At 41.6% G+C, this 15,638-nt stretch overlaps 2 protein-coding genes across 4 annotated transcripts; one reads left to right on the forward strand and one right to left on the reverse strand.

The window, feature by feature from the left end:
- Positions 1–182: 182 nt before the first annotated feature.
- Positions 183–5,123, reverse strand: leo1 (LEO1 homolog, Paf1/RNA polymerase II complex component). The gene is made up of 14 exons (XM_077712946.1): positions 5,004–5,123; positions 4,287–4,432; positions 3,928–4,226; positions 3,640–3,848; positions 3,259–3,363; positions 3,079–3,173; positions 2,806–2,954; positions 2,597–2,681; positions 2,312–2,406; positions 2,101–2,235; positions 1,582–1,717; positions 983–1,175; positions 771–868; positions 183–541 (listed from the first exon to the last, which is right to left on the reverse strand). The coding sequence occupies exons 1-14, from the start codon at positions 5,059–5,061 to the stop codon at positions 377–379; spliced, it is 1,968 nt and encodes a 655-aa protein (XP_077569072.1). The 5' UTR covers positions 5,062–5,123; the 3' UTR covers positions 183–376.
- Positions 5,124–5,540: 417 nt separating this feature from the next.
- Positions 5,541–15,206, forward strand: tmod2 (tropomodulin 2). Of its 3 annotated transcripts, none has more exons than XM_077712947.1 (10): positions 5,541–5,678; positions 9,148–9,350; positions 9,422–9,578; positions 11,055–11,177; positions 11,327–11,395; positions 11,624–11,754; positions 11,835–11,942; positions 12,017–12,160; positions 12,242–12,386; positions 13,553–15,206. In XM_077712947.1, exons 2-10 carry the CDS (start codon positions 9,225–9,227, stop codon positions 13,582–13,584), a joined length of 1,035 nt encoding a protein of 344 aa, XP_077569073.1. In that variant the 5' UTR covers positions 5,541–5,678; positions 9,148–9,224; the 3' UTR covers positions 13,585–15,206. The 3 variants fall into 3 exon arrangements, with proteins under 3 accessions (XP_077569073.1, XP_077569075.1, XP_077569074.1); XM_077712949.1 differs by lacking the exon at positions 5,541–5,678 and adding an exon at positions 5,971–6,127; XM_077712948.1 differs by lacking the exon at positions 5,541–5,678 and adding an exon at positions 6,125–6,272.
- Positions 15,207–15,638: the final 432 nt, after the last annotated feature.

A 15,638-nucleotide genomic window follows, 5' to 3' on the forward strand; every position in this document is an offset into this window, starting at 1 on the left:
GGGATCTTGTTGTTTTTCAGGCATGCACTGAAAGAAAGGCACATTATAGCATGATAGTCATATAAAAAAAACCTCATTTTATTTAAAAAAAATGTAAATTTCATAACCTGACCACAGGCTGACTCATACATTTGAATCATATTTTTTAAAACCAATTTTCAAAAGGCCCTGGGAACACCGGCTTACATAATACAACCGTTTCTTTATTTTTCCACCTTATCTATACATGACAAAAAGAAGCAATTGTACACGCCTACACAGAGTTCTCCATTTAAATGTTATTTTTACAAGTTTTGGTTGTTTTGCAACCATGTAGGCAGGGCACCTAGTGTCCATTGAAAGAGTTTAAAAAAGAAGAAAATCCAAAACAACAGTTTTATTCATCATCTTCCTCCTCCAATTCTTCTGCCTCCTCTTCGTCTTCCTCCTCCTCCTCCTCCTCTTCTTCTTCTTCTTCATCACTGATTACATATTTCTTGGCCTTTTTGGTGGCCAATTCCTCATCATCCTCTGCCTTTCGTTTGCCCGAGCCCTCGCCCTCCTGTGTAAAAGAAAAGAATACATTTCAATGTAAAAAGAAAATATCCCTTTCTGGGCAACTGTTCAAAGGCTTAATGCACATTCTTCCGAGTTGCAAACACGAGTCAGCACTTTTGCTTTCTTTTGTTTTGACGCTCCTGCGGGCGTGGAATTACAAAGCTGCAGTTTCAGCCTTATTACTGATCTGTGCCACACTGCCCCCTACAAGCAAAGCGGCATATGACACTCACCTCGTCACTGTCCAGCTTTTTGGCCTTAACCAACCTCTGGGCCTTGTCGTCATCCGAGCCTTCGTCGCTATCTGACGAATAGATCCTCGCTCGTTCCTCTGGATTGTGTGAAATAGAGCACAACAGCAAATTAACAAAGTTGTCCGAAAAATTAAAAAGCTTCGTTCTCATTTGCTTCCAGTGATCAGTTCCTAGCAGGAATTTGCGCTTACCTCTCAAGCCACTTCCTCCTTTGTATTTGCCCTTGATGGCCGACAAGCTAATAGACTCTTCCCCCTCTTCATCGTCGTCATAGCGATCAGGCTCCAAGTAGCTACTGCTCAGGCCCCTCTGGTGCTGTTTCTCCCTCATCCTCCTCTGCTGCGACTCTCTGCGAATAGATGCTCGCAGGCGCTCCTCCTCTTTCTTGATTAATGGACACAAATTAGACACTAAAGTGAGGATTCTTGTGATATGCATTGTATTAATACAATCCCATCCAATGAAGGGTTATCATACTTGTGCACAACACTGGATAGTTAATATAGTTCATCGAGTGACTCTTTGTAGGGGAGAACGGGGTTGGTTGTCACCAAAGTACTTGGGGATCTGTATATAATAGAGCCTTTGTTTGGTTTTGCCAAAGACGTAAGTGGCCTCAAGGGTCTCGGTGAAAATCCCAGTATGGCCGACTTGATTATGTAAGCGTGTCGCGACGTGTCTTTATGTAAGCAGCTGTGACGTGTATTTGTCTGTGTACTCGACACAAATGGCCATTGGGAAGTCTTTCTCTGGTGGTGATAAGAAAGTCGTCAAAACAAACAGGACGCACCTTTATCATTTCATTACGATGTGACTCTGGGTCTCGCCCGGCCATCGGGAGGATTCGGATTTTCTGCGTCTTGGAACAACGGTCTGCTAGGGACAAGGTCATCTTTCTGTGTGTGGCGCTGTCAGTGGAGTGAGGCCTGGGAAGACAAATTCACTGTAAATACCGAATGATGACAGAATTGATATATCATGCTTTGATTTTATATAGATATCCAACTCATTTTTACTGAGGACTCGTTCTCGTCGTCTCATGCCGTTTGGGAAAAAAAAACTAAAGGTCCAGGTGGACAAACGGCAGCTAAGAGGATTACACAAACCTGGGCAGCTTGCACAAAGTAATTGAAAGACTTGGAGCACATTCCTCAGTGAAGCGTGAATAAAAGCTAGTATTGTTGCTTGGAATAAGACTCAACTCGGAGCTTATTACAGCAATTCTCAGCAGACGATTCGACGTTTCATACTTTGGGGGTGAAGCTTTCTGCGTCTAATAAGGTCTATGTTTAAAAGACTTTGGCAATACCTGAACGTGAGCTTGGTTTTGAATACAGCCTGGCCCTGCAAACCGGTACCCTGCCGGATGAACAAGTGGTTGTGGTCTCCTTGGAGGGGAGCTTTGTAAACGTCGAAAACTTCATTCCCCAGGTGGAGGGACATGCTGTGGCAAAAAGTGGCGTTAAGGGACTTTGGAGTGACAAATGAGAGCGGGAAATAGGTTGATGGTCAGGACGTACCTCCCGTCGGACCATTTGACGACACGTGCGTTGCTTTCTCGCGTTTCGTTCCCCTCCTCATCTCGCTTGACTCGCCACCGGATTGTGTTCTCCACCTGGGACAGCAAATTAGCTTTAACAGTGTCAAGGGACAAACTCGATCAGACTTAAAAACATATTTTTATAACAAGAAATAATAATAATAAACAAATAAAATTGGTTGACTTTGAAATTCGTGGAATACGGACAGAACATTGCAAAATGTTCAGGTATATAGATAGCACACAAAAGGTGAAGGATGTGCACCTTTAATTTGAGCCTGGTACGTCCTTCTTCATCCAGCATTTCCTCATCCTCAAATTCATCCTCATAGTACTGAGGGTCAAAAGGCCTACAGAGGGTACAGTCAATTCAACTCAGATTAATGATTAGGCTGTTATACAATTACAAAGGCATATATAGTCATTGCGACTGGAACTTTGGATTGATAGTATAGTAGTTTCATTTGCTCTGACCTGGGCTCCACTGAGAGGAAGTTAGGCAGCTTAACGAAGTAAAGGTCAGAGCCAAGGTCGGTGCTGACTTTGGGGATTTCGACTTCAATACGAGTCTCTGGCACAGGTTCCTCCTCTGCCTGCTCCTCATCTAGACCATCTTCTGCATCCTGAAAAGTAACAGTTGGTCAACCATCTTTCATCAATCATGATAAAATAGGTACTAGTGACAAGGCTCTGAAAACAAGACAATTGTCATTAAAATCAAGGAGAGAGAAATTCTAGAGTTCATACCATGGGCTGTCCGGGGGTCGGGGGCTTTTCAGCGTCACTGTCAGAAGAGATGTCGTCAGCCTCGCCGAATAGGTCATCTGCTGCCGATTTCTTGTCTGCGTGGTGGTACACAAGACACAACTTTTTAAACTCTGACAGGAAAAAAAGAGCTATAAAGTGGCAAGACTAATGATCTCTTACTCTCATTTGCACCAGCATCACTGTCAGAATCAGAAACTGATGCAGCTTTTGCCTTGCTTCTTCTATGGAGAAAATCATCTTCACTATCGCTTCCCTTTGCAGACTCTGAAAAATAGTACAAAATCAAATGGTAAATAACAGGGCCCATTCAACAATCGACATGTTCTTCCATAAATTATGGATGGTGTTATTCTTGATTCTATATCTATATATTTGTGAACCAGGTTGAGTCATGATGAGTTTTTAGAGTCGTTACATGTCTTTTTTAAACCGTTTCCACTAGGTGAAACCTAGAAAAGGGGAGGATTTTGCATTCCGTTCCATGTGTCTGTTTGTATGTTTTTTTTTTATTCATCAACTTTGAGATGCTTGAGTTCCCACCTGGCTTTTGGTTTCTGTGCTCTTCCTCATCGGAGTTTTCCCTTTCTTCATCGGAGTATTGCCGTTTCTCCTCTTCGTCCTCCGATTGATCACTTTTAGCCCCGCCTTCCCACTTGTCGTCATCTGAACGGTTGTCCCGCCCTGAGCCTTCTCCGTCAGAGTGAGGGGTGCCCGCGCCTGACTGAGGGGTGCCGGGGTCGCTGTGAGCGCTGGATACAGAAGAAAATGAAGGAGATGAAAGCTTTCCTGTCAATTGGAGTAGGAAATTCACATTTTATTAGTCTGGACCTTCTCTCTGAGCGGACGCTCCCTCTTTCTGACTGAGGACTTCCCCCTCCAGACATCCCACTGCCTGCCGGGCTTCCCCCGTCCGAATGGCGGACTCTGTCTTCCTCGTCCTCCTCGTCATCATCTCGACGGCCGCGCTCTGAGCCACTGTGACGCTCCACGTCGGAATGGTCATCCTCAGCCTGATCAGAGTGCACGCTGGCGTCAGACTGATTGCCCGAGCGCTCCGATTGGTTGTCACTGCGTCCGCTGTCACTGTGTTGACTGCGTTCTTCTTCACTGTCGTCCCCGAACAGTTCCTGTGGATAAATGCATTCTAGATTCTCCCTTTCAGCTGGCTGTGAAATATTGTCACAGACCTTGTTTATACTGGGTTTTCCTCCCTCGGGGCCTTCATCCTCATCATCATCTCGTTCTCTCTCACTCTCGCTCCCGCTGCCTGAAGCGATGCTGGCAGAACGCGGCCGCTCTTGTTCAGACTCGGAACCAGAGCCTGAACCGGACTCTGTGGAAGATCATAGTAGTAGATTAATATTCGATATAAGAGCTAGCTCTACAATTCTGCCTTTTAACAGTAATAGGAGACATCTACATGTTTATCTCTTTAAAACTACTTGCGCATTTAAAGTTAAGTTATATTTAGAACTAGTACATTAGTACCCATTTATTTTTAAATAACAAATTAAAATGGAACAACATAAGTTATTTATAAAAAATAAATATACCACTCCTTACCCACAATGCAATTACATATATATTAGATCAAATATTGTATACTTAATTGAGCATGACCTTTGCATTCTTGTTTTAAAAACTTCAAAAACGTTCCCAAAAAACTGTGTTAGTGTGCTGAATAAATAATCTGACTAATTGGGAGACCGATCGCTGAAAACACGGGAAATATTTTTGAACGCAATTCATTTCAGCCAAGTTCCTGTTGTTATCTAGTTAGCATGGGTGCTAACATACACTGTCTTGTGGTAGGATCAGGACTAAAACGAGTTGTTTGATTCAATTGACTTCAAATACATCCTCCATAGCATCATGAAATAAGTAGTTGAAAATGATCTCCATACCTCGTTGCTCATTGTCGCTGTCTCCATCACTCCCAAACAACTCATCCATATCAGCCATTTTTGCGATGTGACATAGAGGAAGTATTTGGGGGGAGGCAAATTAAACTTCCGGTAGCACACCAGCGACGACATCTGAATTTATATAAACGCTAGATGGCGCTAAAATCAGTCAATATTCTTGATGTTGAAAGTCAGCAGTATTTGCTAAAAAATGCAATAATTAATCAGCTGGTATGTCTTTTTGTTTTTACGATTTGCGTTGCACATTTTGTATTACTCTACAGTATTTTACACATTACAAATCTGTACCCACAGATGAGTAAACTGTACAGATTAGATATTACCATTTCACCAGGGGGCTGCGTAAAATGTATTGTTTATACAATCATTTTAAATAATTGGTTCTTATTTTTACTTTTATACAGTCGTTATATTCTGTTGTACAGTATTTTACTCCCTTCCTTTTCCCCTCAGTTGCGTTTTTTTAATTAAGGGTGGGTTCTCTCTTCTCATTGGTTTTATTCGCGAGACTGCGACGTCTATTGGTTCAATCACACGTCAATCAGGTAATCTACGGCTCTCTTCCCGTCGTGTTACAACAGAAGCTGAGATAGAAGTCAAGCGCCCGAGCCAGGGTCCACACAAGGAAGTCCGCTTCGATTTGTCGTCCTTCAGGTAAGACGTACGAGGCCAATGAGTTCAGAAAACGCGTAAAATCAAAGGGAACAAAACAATTCGAGTTCTACTTTGATCGCCACTTAAATGTGTTCTCCCGAGCTGGATGAGCTAGCCTTATCCATTAGCACTCTAAGCGAATGATAGCCTGCTAGCTGGCACCTACATTGCTATTTCCCACGAGATGCCAAATTTCATATCTGCACAATAGTGTTCATATAACAACTGATTGCATTATTTAAGGGTAATGAAGTGATGACGGATGCAAACTGTCGATGGGTTTGTCATAAACTTGCCATGACCGACGAGGTGCATGACGAGGATGAATGAAAGTTTCCACTTTTTTCCCCCAACGATTGCATTTATTTTCCCACGGAATACAATTGTCGCGTCATTGACAGTCACGGGGCGTGTTGCTGTTGGGTGAACAATCACACCCAGTTATTCTGGTACGTAACAAAAGAACTGTATTTAGTTGGAATTAATGAGGACGTTTCTGTTTACGTTCTAAAAATGAGTTGACTTGAGGGGGTAGTCTGGTGGTCATGCTGAATGTAGGGCGTGGTCCCTGTGTTTTGGTGCATTCTTGCTCAGGTAAAGTGAGCTTTCAGATCTGATTTTGCATGGTGGAATATAGATTTTTATGCCTGCTATGAGTATGTATGCTGACATGACATTAGTCGTGGTAAAACCTAGTGCCTGCCACACCTTCCTGGTGCAGTGTTGTATTGCAGTTAAACAGGCTCTGCAGAGAATGTCAAGAAAAAGCAAAGCTGCTGTTGGGCAGGACTTCAAACTTTGACAATTGGATCAATTGAAATGTTTAAACCACTGTAATTATATCCACTTTTCAACAATTGATTCACGTAGGCGAGAGAACCAGTGAATTGAACACGCCCCAAAAATGACAACATTCAAATCAATGACAGATTCAAACTTCTTGCGGGTCAAAATTAATGACAGATTCAAATTTCTTGCGGTTCAAACATCCTGTTTGTATTTTTTAAATTTATTTTACAAAGCATACTTGGCGTTAAAGTTTGAGAAGCATTTGTGAAAGTTGTTAGAGTTTGCCGGTGGACCACATATTTAATTTAGATTTTAAAACAATATTGCCAGGGTGCATCTTGACCCATACATTTCATTCGTCTCATAGCCAATCTCATGTTTGAAATACATTTAAGTGCAATAATCCAAAAAGAAAAAAAAAAGAGTGCACATTCAACCTGTATGTTTTCAACTCTGGAATCACCATAATTAGACAAAAAGACATCAGCACATGTGGTTTAGGTTGCACAGTGGTTTTGGTTTACCCTTAAGTTGTCCAAAGTTATGGTTCATATAGGTCATTATGAAAGCTGTCTCTCATGTTGAACATGTATTATTCTTATGCTTTCCATTTTTAATCTTAGCCAAGCTGAAACACCGGAAGCTCCCTTAAAAGCTTCTCTTATTACACACAGTACAGTAACAGTGGTGTGTGTCTTGAGTGTGCTTGGGTATGCAATCTTGTGTGTTATTTTGAGGAACACCCCATTTCCTGCCTTGTCATTGCCGAGCAAAGTCTTGAGGAGAACGATGCTATTTGTTGTTTTAATTTGTCTTGTTTTTTAGCATGTGCAGAATCCAAATGTCAATTCACCTTGTTTTGAGCAGATATAGTATACATGAACTGTGACACTATCTGCCATCATCTGTGTTCCGTAGCAGAAGACGAACAAGCCGGATACATTGTGGGATAAAATAGAGCAAGGTGTGTGGGTTGAGGAAGGTAATTCTAACTATAGTCTGATGTCGGGGCGGTCTAGTACAATGATGGAATAAAGACTGCAGATCTTTTTTTTTTTCTGTCTACGCTTTGGTTATACTTAAATAGTCGTATAAGAGATGTGGCTCTGTTATCATTCTCTGAATAATATGGACGGTCAATGTCAGGATTTACAAGGTGACAAGGTCAGTTGCGTAGACAGGTTTGCAGCATTATTGGCTTACCGTCATTGTTTGTGTTGAAGGATTAGCAGTGATGAAGAGAATGGGATTAATCAACCTGGACTAATGGATCCTCTAGGTGCGCTTTCTTCACCCTTCATCATCCGTATGAAACATTCTACTGTCTCTAAATGGCTGCTGTTTGAAATGTGTTGAGTTGGAGAAAAGAGGATCATATGATAAACTGTTATTTTGGGCTCATCTTGTCATAAGAGCATTATATGTGTCTGACTTATGTTCATCCTGGTTGCTTTCTCCAAATCCTTGCCAGAAATATCATCACATTCTACGCATCGCCAACTGTGGACATCACTTTTTTGGCTCGCAATTGTGTCAAATTTTAAAATTGTGGGTTTGATGACCCACAATGTGATGTCCAGGTATATGGATGTTAGGTTTATATGACTCCGAATCGTCACTGGTTCTATATTGGGTTCAAATAGTGATGACTTGAATTATCTGAGCGGTATTATTACTCTTGATCAAAGCCATCAGCATTGACATGTGAGTTCAACTATATCTTGGAAATGCCCCTTCTTTCTTTCACTCTTGCTATTTGCCCTCTAAAGTGGTTGTTGTGGTGGTTTAATGGTGCAGGCTAGGGGAAGAGTTAGAGAAGGACAGAGGTTGAATTGTGGAGGCGAGGAACTAAAGAACGTCAGAGCGGTGAAGCGGGCTGCTCAGGAAAAGCCCTCCGAAGTGGAGAAATTACTGACACGGACAACTTTGGGCGAACTGCCAGAAAAATGTTCAAAGAATCTTTTTGCTAAACCTCACAGTTACTCCCTCCATCCCTCTCTGTCTCACTGTTTACAATGCAGATTATTTAGTTGGAGGGGGCTGTTTTATGTATTGCAGAGACAGTCAAGGCGTGCTTTATGTTCACTTTCTTGTACATAAAAATCGGCCAAGAAAACCATTAGGAAGATGCAGGGTTAAATGTCGCCATTTACTTTAGATGTGGACTTTTGCTGGGGAATCTGGAAATGATGAGGTCATGCAGTGTTCCGCTTGTGGCGTGGGAGAGTGGACTAAAAAACTGAGACCTCATCAAACAATTCCACAGGACACGTTCTTACTATGTCATTAATCATTTACATGACTACCGTCACAGTTAAAATTATCCTGTAATGGAGCATATGCATTCAAGATTATTGGAGTAGCCCATTAGGTTTAGTGGAGGACACATAAATAGGCTAAATAGGAGTGGTCACTCGGGTGTGGGAGAAAATTGCTTCTCTGTTCCAGCTGTGTATTGCGCCATTGCACAGCTGTGATCAAGAATTGTTTCATAAGGATGAGATCAACATTGGCCTCCTCTATTAAAAGAATGGATTCAATTTGCCGGCATTTGTAAATGAAACGTTGAGTCATCCAATTAGTACAACTAGTCTTCAACTGGCAAAGTTCTGCATGGCATTGACAAGTAAAGTAGATCATGATTTCTTGGTTTTACTTTATCTTATTGTTTTTTCCTCAGGTTGCCGCGTCTCTGCTGTGGAGCGACAAAGACGAGACATCTGAAGTTGGGCTGCGGTCTTGCCTGGGACAGCGATCATGGCGTTGCCATTCATGAAGGACCTGGACAAGTACAAGGATCTAGACGAAGATGAGCTCCTTAACAATCTGTCAGCGGATGAGCTCAAACAGCTGGAGACGGCCCTTGAGGAGATGGACCCCGAGGTGGGAGGAGTTTCTTAAAGCCTACTACATGCTTTTATTTTTAATGAATGTCTATTTTTTCCCCCTTTCAGAATGCTCTACTTCCAGCGGGTTTGCGCCAGAAGAACCAAACGACAAAAGGAGCCACAGGAACATTTGACAGAGAGCGTCTCCTCAAATACCTGGAAAAGGAAGCCTTAGAGTACAAGGACAGGGAAGACATTGTACCCTTCACCGGAGAAAGGAAAGGTGCGTGAAGCAGAAGGAAAGGACATTATCCGGGTTCATCAAAGGCCTTTTAAAAGAAACTACTGCTCATACACATTTTTGAAGGGTTTTATAGCACATCATAGTGTTGAAAGCAGGATAGCAGAAGAGGGAGTGGCAGCAGAACTATGTAGAAGTGTTCCATTTATCGTTCCGACCTCAGTCAACGAGTGACTAGCAGAGCGCAATTCCAATTTCTTGTCAGGATCTATGAAGATTCAATATTCTCCCAGATAATTGAGAGGAAATTTGAAGCTGACATCTTGACATCTAGCCTGAACCCGCACTGCCTATTAGCCGTAATGCATCCCATATGCGTGTGTTTGCAAGTCTTATGACGACATGGAAAAGTTGAATCATTGCGGTGATTATGTGGAATGTTGCAGATTACCTTCCCCTTCTTCTCTTCACCCCCTGCTGATAAATGAAAACAAACAACCGCCTTAAGTGCCTTGAAAACTTGCTGCAAAGACCTTCTTATTACTTTTTTTCCATTTTGTTTTCCTGTTGTGCTTTTTGTTTTGGAGTTTTTCCATTCTCAATTTCAACTCAGAAATCAGCCTCCTCCCATTTCAACCACAGAGCCTGGAGATTTTTTTTTTTTGCAGAAAACAGGATATTTAACTCTTATCATGTTAATAACCCTTGACATTCACTGGAAGACATACCCAAATTTATCAGGATTCCTTGTCATAGCTTTTGCATTTCCATAATTGAATCCACAATTAAACTGGGATTATTACTATCTACGTATTTGCTTCAAATGAACAGGCACATGAAAGACCCTGATGCCTGTATTTACAGTTTTTTTAGCTTCAGGAAGTGCCAGAACCCCCACTAGGGATCAGTCTGAGCAATTTGAATGGCTCGACTGGCTTTTAATGGAGAAACACGTATGGCGCCTGTTCTTGAAGGGCATGTGGGGCTAGCATTACTGGTCTGTGACACCCCAGCAGCACAGTCAAGATTACAGTTCACTTATTGTTCATGACTTCCTTCCCTGTTCCTCCTTCTTCCCTCTGGTTTCCATGGTACCAGCATTCTCGCCTGACTCGTAGCTTTAGTTTGGTATCAAGTGAGTATTGTGGTGTGGAATGTTGGAGTAGGAAAACATCTTTTTACTTTTTTTGTACGGATATCCCCAAAACTGTACCAAATGGTAGAACCTGGAAGAATTTACCTCAAACAGTGGTTTAAATAAGATTTCTGGGAGCCAATAATTGAGATGGATTTTTTTAAATTCATATTTTATTCACCTCATGAGGGCAATTTAATAAACCTATCAGAATATAAGATCCACTGTTGTTGAGGTTTTCAATGTAGAAAATGTCAATTTAAAAAAATGATATAGCCTGTAGTTCTACTTTATTTTGCAAAGCAAATTGTTTACCTACTCATTTTTCATGAATCTTCATCTTGTCACACTCTTACCTCAACCCTTTTATTTTGTCACCCCAGGCAAGGTATTTACTCCAAAGCAGAAACCAATGGAAACACGACAGGAGAATGTCACAACCCTTGACCCAGAATTAGAGGAAGCCCTGTCCAGTGCCACAGATACTGAACTTTGTGATCTTGCAGGTAAAAGGAACCAACACAATCTCCTTCTGCTCTCACACACATCTCCAAAGCCTAAGTTAGTCCCCAAATGTCCTCCTGATATTCCTTTTTTCCCCTGAGGTTACTCACACTGCTCATGTGAATGCTCATATGCCTCCTTTTTTTTACAGCAATCCTGGGTGTCCACACGCTTGTGACCAGCAATCAGACGTACGACGGAACTGGAGATGGTTACAACAGTATGTACAATTTATTAAAAAAAATAAATAAATAAAACTGCCGCCCTTTTTACTAAAAAAAAATACTTCAGTAAAAGAAATTTTGGATTGTAGGCCATAATATTAACATTTGGTATATTTGTGACCTCCTTGACCCAAAATGTGATACCGAAGTATTGTTAAAAAAAAAAATAATAATAATCCTTGTTTTATGGGTTATAACCCCACTGCTTTTTGTTTTTCCCCAAGATGTGGTCAAAGGGGAGAAAATGAACCCTGTGTTTGACGAGCCACCCAATCCCACAAATGTAGAAGAAACGCTAAACAGGATCAGAAACAACGATGCCTCCCTCACCGAGGTCAACCTCAACAACATTAAGGTGCAGAGGCAACAAGCATTTAAGGTCTGTTAATCATCCACTTGGTCAACCTTTAACCAGGCCTTTTTTCCCCCATGCAGAACATCCCCGTTCCAACTCTCAAAGAATTTGCCAAAGCCATGGAAAAGAACAAATACGTCACCAAGTTTAGCATGGCAGCCACAAGGAGTAACGACCCCATTGCAGTGGTGAGGAAAGCTGCAAATTTTGCTTTCTACTACACAGGGGATGACCTCTGTCTTCAATTTTCTGTCTCCTCCAGGCTTTCAGTGAAACGCTGCGGGAGAACAAGACGCTCCGAAGTTTGAATATCGAGTCCAATTTCATCACCGGGGCTGGGATGCAGTCGCTGATTGACGCACTGCGAGACAACGACACCCTCACGGAGATCAAGATTGACAACCAGGTAAACACACGTGAAGAACGGCTTCCATCTTTTTGATTTATCGGCTTTATTTTAAGATCCTGAATTGGGTTCCTATTTCAGCGGCAACAGCTGGGTACAACTGTGGAGATGGAGATCGCCAAAATGTTGGAGGAGAATAACAGTATCGTGAAGTTCGGTTACCACTTTACCAAGCAGGGGCCTCGCTCTCGAGCCGCCGCCGCCATCACCAAGAACAACGACCTCGGTAAGTAACGCACACGCTCATTAAACAACACCTGCGGTAACCTAGGCGGAATGAGCTCATGACGTCACCCTCGGGGTGGGTTAGTCATAAAGAATGAGTGTGGAGTAATTGGCGGTAACATCTGCTCATCATGTCAGTTCTTCTAAATAAGGAGAGGGGGTGCCATGTCACTGTCAGTGTTTGGGACATTGAGTAACTAAGTGGAATTTCATACTCAGATGGCAGTGACGCCTTCTTTATCAGGATTTGTGAAGGTTTTCTGTTGCCAAAATAATTAGCGTTTTTAATTCATCGGTCCATATTAGTGCGCAACAAAGTGATTTTTTATTTATCTATGTATTCTTATTTTTTTGCTGTTGGCTTACGAAAAAATATTCAGTTATTTATATTCTTTGTGCATTTATTCTATTTACATTCCAGTTTGACATCAACTGTACATCCTTCATTTCCCGGATATTATTTTTTATGGTATTGACTTAGAGGCGCCATTGGTCTGCTTTCTTTTAGTTCCTCCTCCTGTCAGAGCCGCAGTAGCGCAGGTGTGATGCATGAGTGTGCGAGATAACACTGACTACTTTCACAGTGTTTTTGTGTTCGTGTGCATAATAAGAGTGTCAGTTTGTCCCTGCCGTCACTAATGCACGCACTTTAAACAGGTGTGGAATTTGACCATGTACCGACTCACAAGTGCTCAAAAATACTAACGAGTTATCGTTGAGCATGGAATCTTTCAGTTATACTTCCACGAGGTCGCCTTTTCGGGGTGAATAACCACACAATTAGGGTCCGACTCGACGTGGAAGGCCTGAGACTGAACAAGATTGAGACAAGTTGGATCAGGGAACATGAAGTTGACATACTGTGGCGTGTAATGGTTCCCGTCTGATGTTGCTGCTACTTTAAGGACTGTCTTGACAGGACAGGCCTTGGAGAAGTCCACTTTAATTTAAAAAAAAAAACTCATAAAAACTCACCAAAGGCCAAATGCCTTACACCAACACCTTAACTCGCTACCCAAAAGGCACGCATCTCTAACGACTCGATTTGAGTCTTCCACAACAGGAAAAAGTCTAGTCTTGCTTGAGAATGGACCCACATGACTCGCTCAGATTTGAGGGCCTCTTGCGATGATCTGTGATTAACAGAACGTCTTTCGCTCTTCCCAGTCCGCAGAAGGCGAGTGGAAGGGGACCAGTAGAGGCGGAGTCCCGTCCGTCTCTCGGCCAATCGTGTCGCTTCATCTCGCCATGTGGAGTCATTTCCACCCATGCCCTGATCTCATCTCACCGTTCGGAACAAGTCTTGTGCCAAAGTGTGGGGCAAGGCACACTCAACAAAATCATACATCCGAGAGGACGAGAAATAACTGGAATGAGATGCCCCCACCCCCCTCTGCTCCTTCTATATTTCCATTTATCTTTCTTATGTTGTCATTGAAGGTGTACATCCAATTAGTTTTTATTTAGTCTTTCCATTTCAGCTGCTCCCTGGTTTAAGCCTTGAAAACTAACCTATCCATCTTTTTATTTTCCTTTTATACCGATAGAATATCGATTCATAATGTTGTGTAGCCAATTAAAAACAATGCTAAAAACATTCAGGACCAACTCATGGAACACCAGGGTCGCATCAGCAGCTCTCACAGCAGGACCACCTGCCTAAAAAAAGAAAAACAAACTAACTTCAACAGCTCTTAAAAAAAAGCCACGCTGCTCTCCATCACAACTTCATATACATCAGTGTTGATCAATGCCATTGACAGCAATTGACGTCCAAACTCTTGTTTGGGAGAGGCTTGCAAGCGAATGATCGCTGTCAGTCCTCCAGATCAAGATGGTTTTCGACCTCCATCGCCGTCATTGGCAGTTTTTGTATTCACTCAAAAAATTTTACATTCCCCCAGCTGTTCTATTTTAACTTCTTCATCTTTTGTGTCATCCCGTGACCAATGGGACTTGTCACCACTGAGTAAACATCAAGCGGAAATTTAATAGGCAGGATATGATGTCATTATGTAGTAAAGCGGTTTAACAGAAATAGCCATACGTTTCTACTCGTATATGTTAAACCATGCCAAAGACCAACCCATGCGTCGCTTAATCATCTTGTTTTAGACCAGATGTTTTATATTTAACATGCATTGGCTTAAATAGACGCTTCATCTCCCTGTAAAGTTTCTTTTTGTTGTTGTTGCATCATTGCCTCTGTTTCCTTTTGTTCCTTCACTAGTTTCTAAACTTATATCACCAACCAATTTGAAACTGAATACTGTAATATAAAGGGGTACGATGAACACACTTCTAAAAACTTTTAATTACATAATGATGTGATAACAATGACACTTTGCATTAATTCAAAAGGGACATGAGAACAATGAGCATAACATATATTCTGTTAACATTCTGCGTGCCTAAAGCTGGAGATCTAAAGGTACATTTCCAATTTAAACATCACATTCCTTTAAATAATGATGGATATTTGTGCAGTGCGTCTTAGAATCTTTGCATGCACGCTTCATCCATGCTTCTAACCTTTTTGTTTTTGTCGCTTAAATACACCGATGGACAGCTAATGTGCAGCTTCTTCGTTGAGATTTGTTGACTCGTGACTCTTGTGTATAAATTGTCGAATGGCATCTCAAGTGCAACCTTTATGCGCGCTACAATGTGTGTACAACACAAGTCTGCACAACTACTGTGGCAATTTTCTTTTGTACATTATGTTAAAATAACAGGTGCCGACTCAACGTTAAAAAACACAAAAACTGGTGAAAAGCACTGCTGAATATATACTTTCAACAATAAATGTTTTTACACTCAATCTAGTTGCTATTATTTGCTAGTTGACACTTGAAATTATATTTTAATCTTTTTTTGGGTGCATATCTTTTGGTTTGGGAGATCCACAGACTTTCTTGCTTATTGCTTGCACATGCCGGGGAGATGATGTCATCTTTATGTAATACTTGAGTACAATGTGTGCCCAGTTGTTGTAAAAATGGAAGTTAAAGACTTGTTTCCTAAATTAATTGGAGGGACAAAGTAGTCTTCAAATTTTGTTAGATTTTTTTCGGAATTATTGCCTATTGAAGTAGAGTTGAATATTTTGTTGCAAAGGAAAAGGCAGTTTGAAAGAATGCAAAACAAGCTAAATGTGTGTATTTTGTGCACAGGAAGCCAAATAAGATTTTACGGTTAATTCCACTGTCAATTCCCGACAGGCTTGAAATAGTCTTCACTCAGTCCCATGGTG

This window comes from Stigmatopora nigra, chromosome 3, assembly GCF_051989575.1.
Source record: "Stigmatopora nigra isolate UIUO_SnigA chromosome 3, RoL_Snig_1.1, whole genome shotgun sequence".
Taxonomy (NCBI): Eukaryota; Metazoa; Chordata; class Actinopteri; order Syngnathiformes; family Syngnathidae; genus Stigmatopora; species Stigmatopora nigra.

Bases quoted from the DNA above. Each gene is read 5' to 3' on its own strand.
- tmod2 (XM_077712947.1), top strand. From the start codon at position 9,225: ATGGCGTTGCCATTCATGAAGGACCTGGACAAGTACAAGGATCTAGAC. The intron at 11,755-11,834 runs GTGCAGAGGCAA...TCCCCCATGCAG, and splicing joins TCAACCTCAACAACATTAAG to AACATCCCCGTTCCAACTCT. The intron at 12,387-13,552 runs GTAAGTAACGCA...CGCTCTTCCCAG, and splicing joins CACCAAGAACAACGACCTCG to TCCGCAGAAGGCGAGTGGAA.
- leo1 (XM_077712946.1), bottom strand. From the start codon at position 5,061: ATGGCTGATATGGATGAGTTGTTTGGGAGTGATGGAGACAGCGACAAT. The intron at 1,718-2,100 runs GTATTGCCAAAG...TTGTCTTCCCAG, and splicing joins AAAACCAAGCTCACGTTCAG to GCCTCACTCCACTGACAGCG. The intron at 1,176-1,581 runs GTGCGTCCTGTT...CCATTAATCAAG, and splicing joins ATCGTAATGAAATGATAAAG to AAAGAGGAGGAGCGCCTGCG.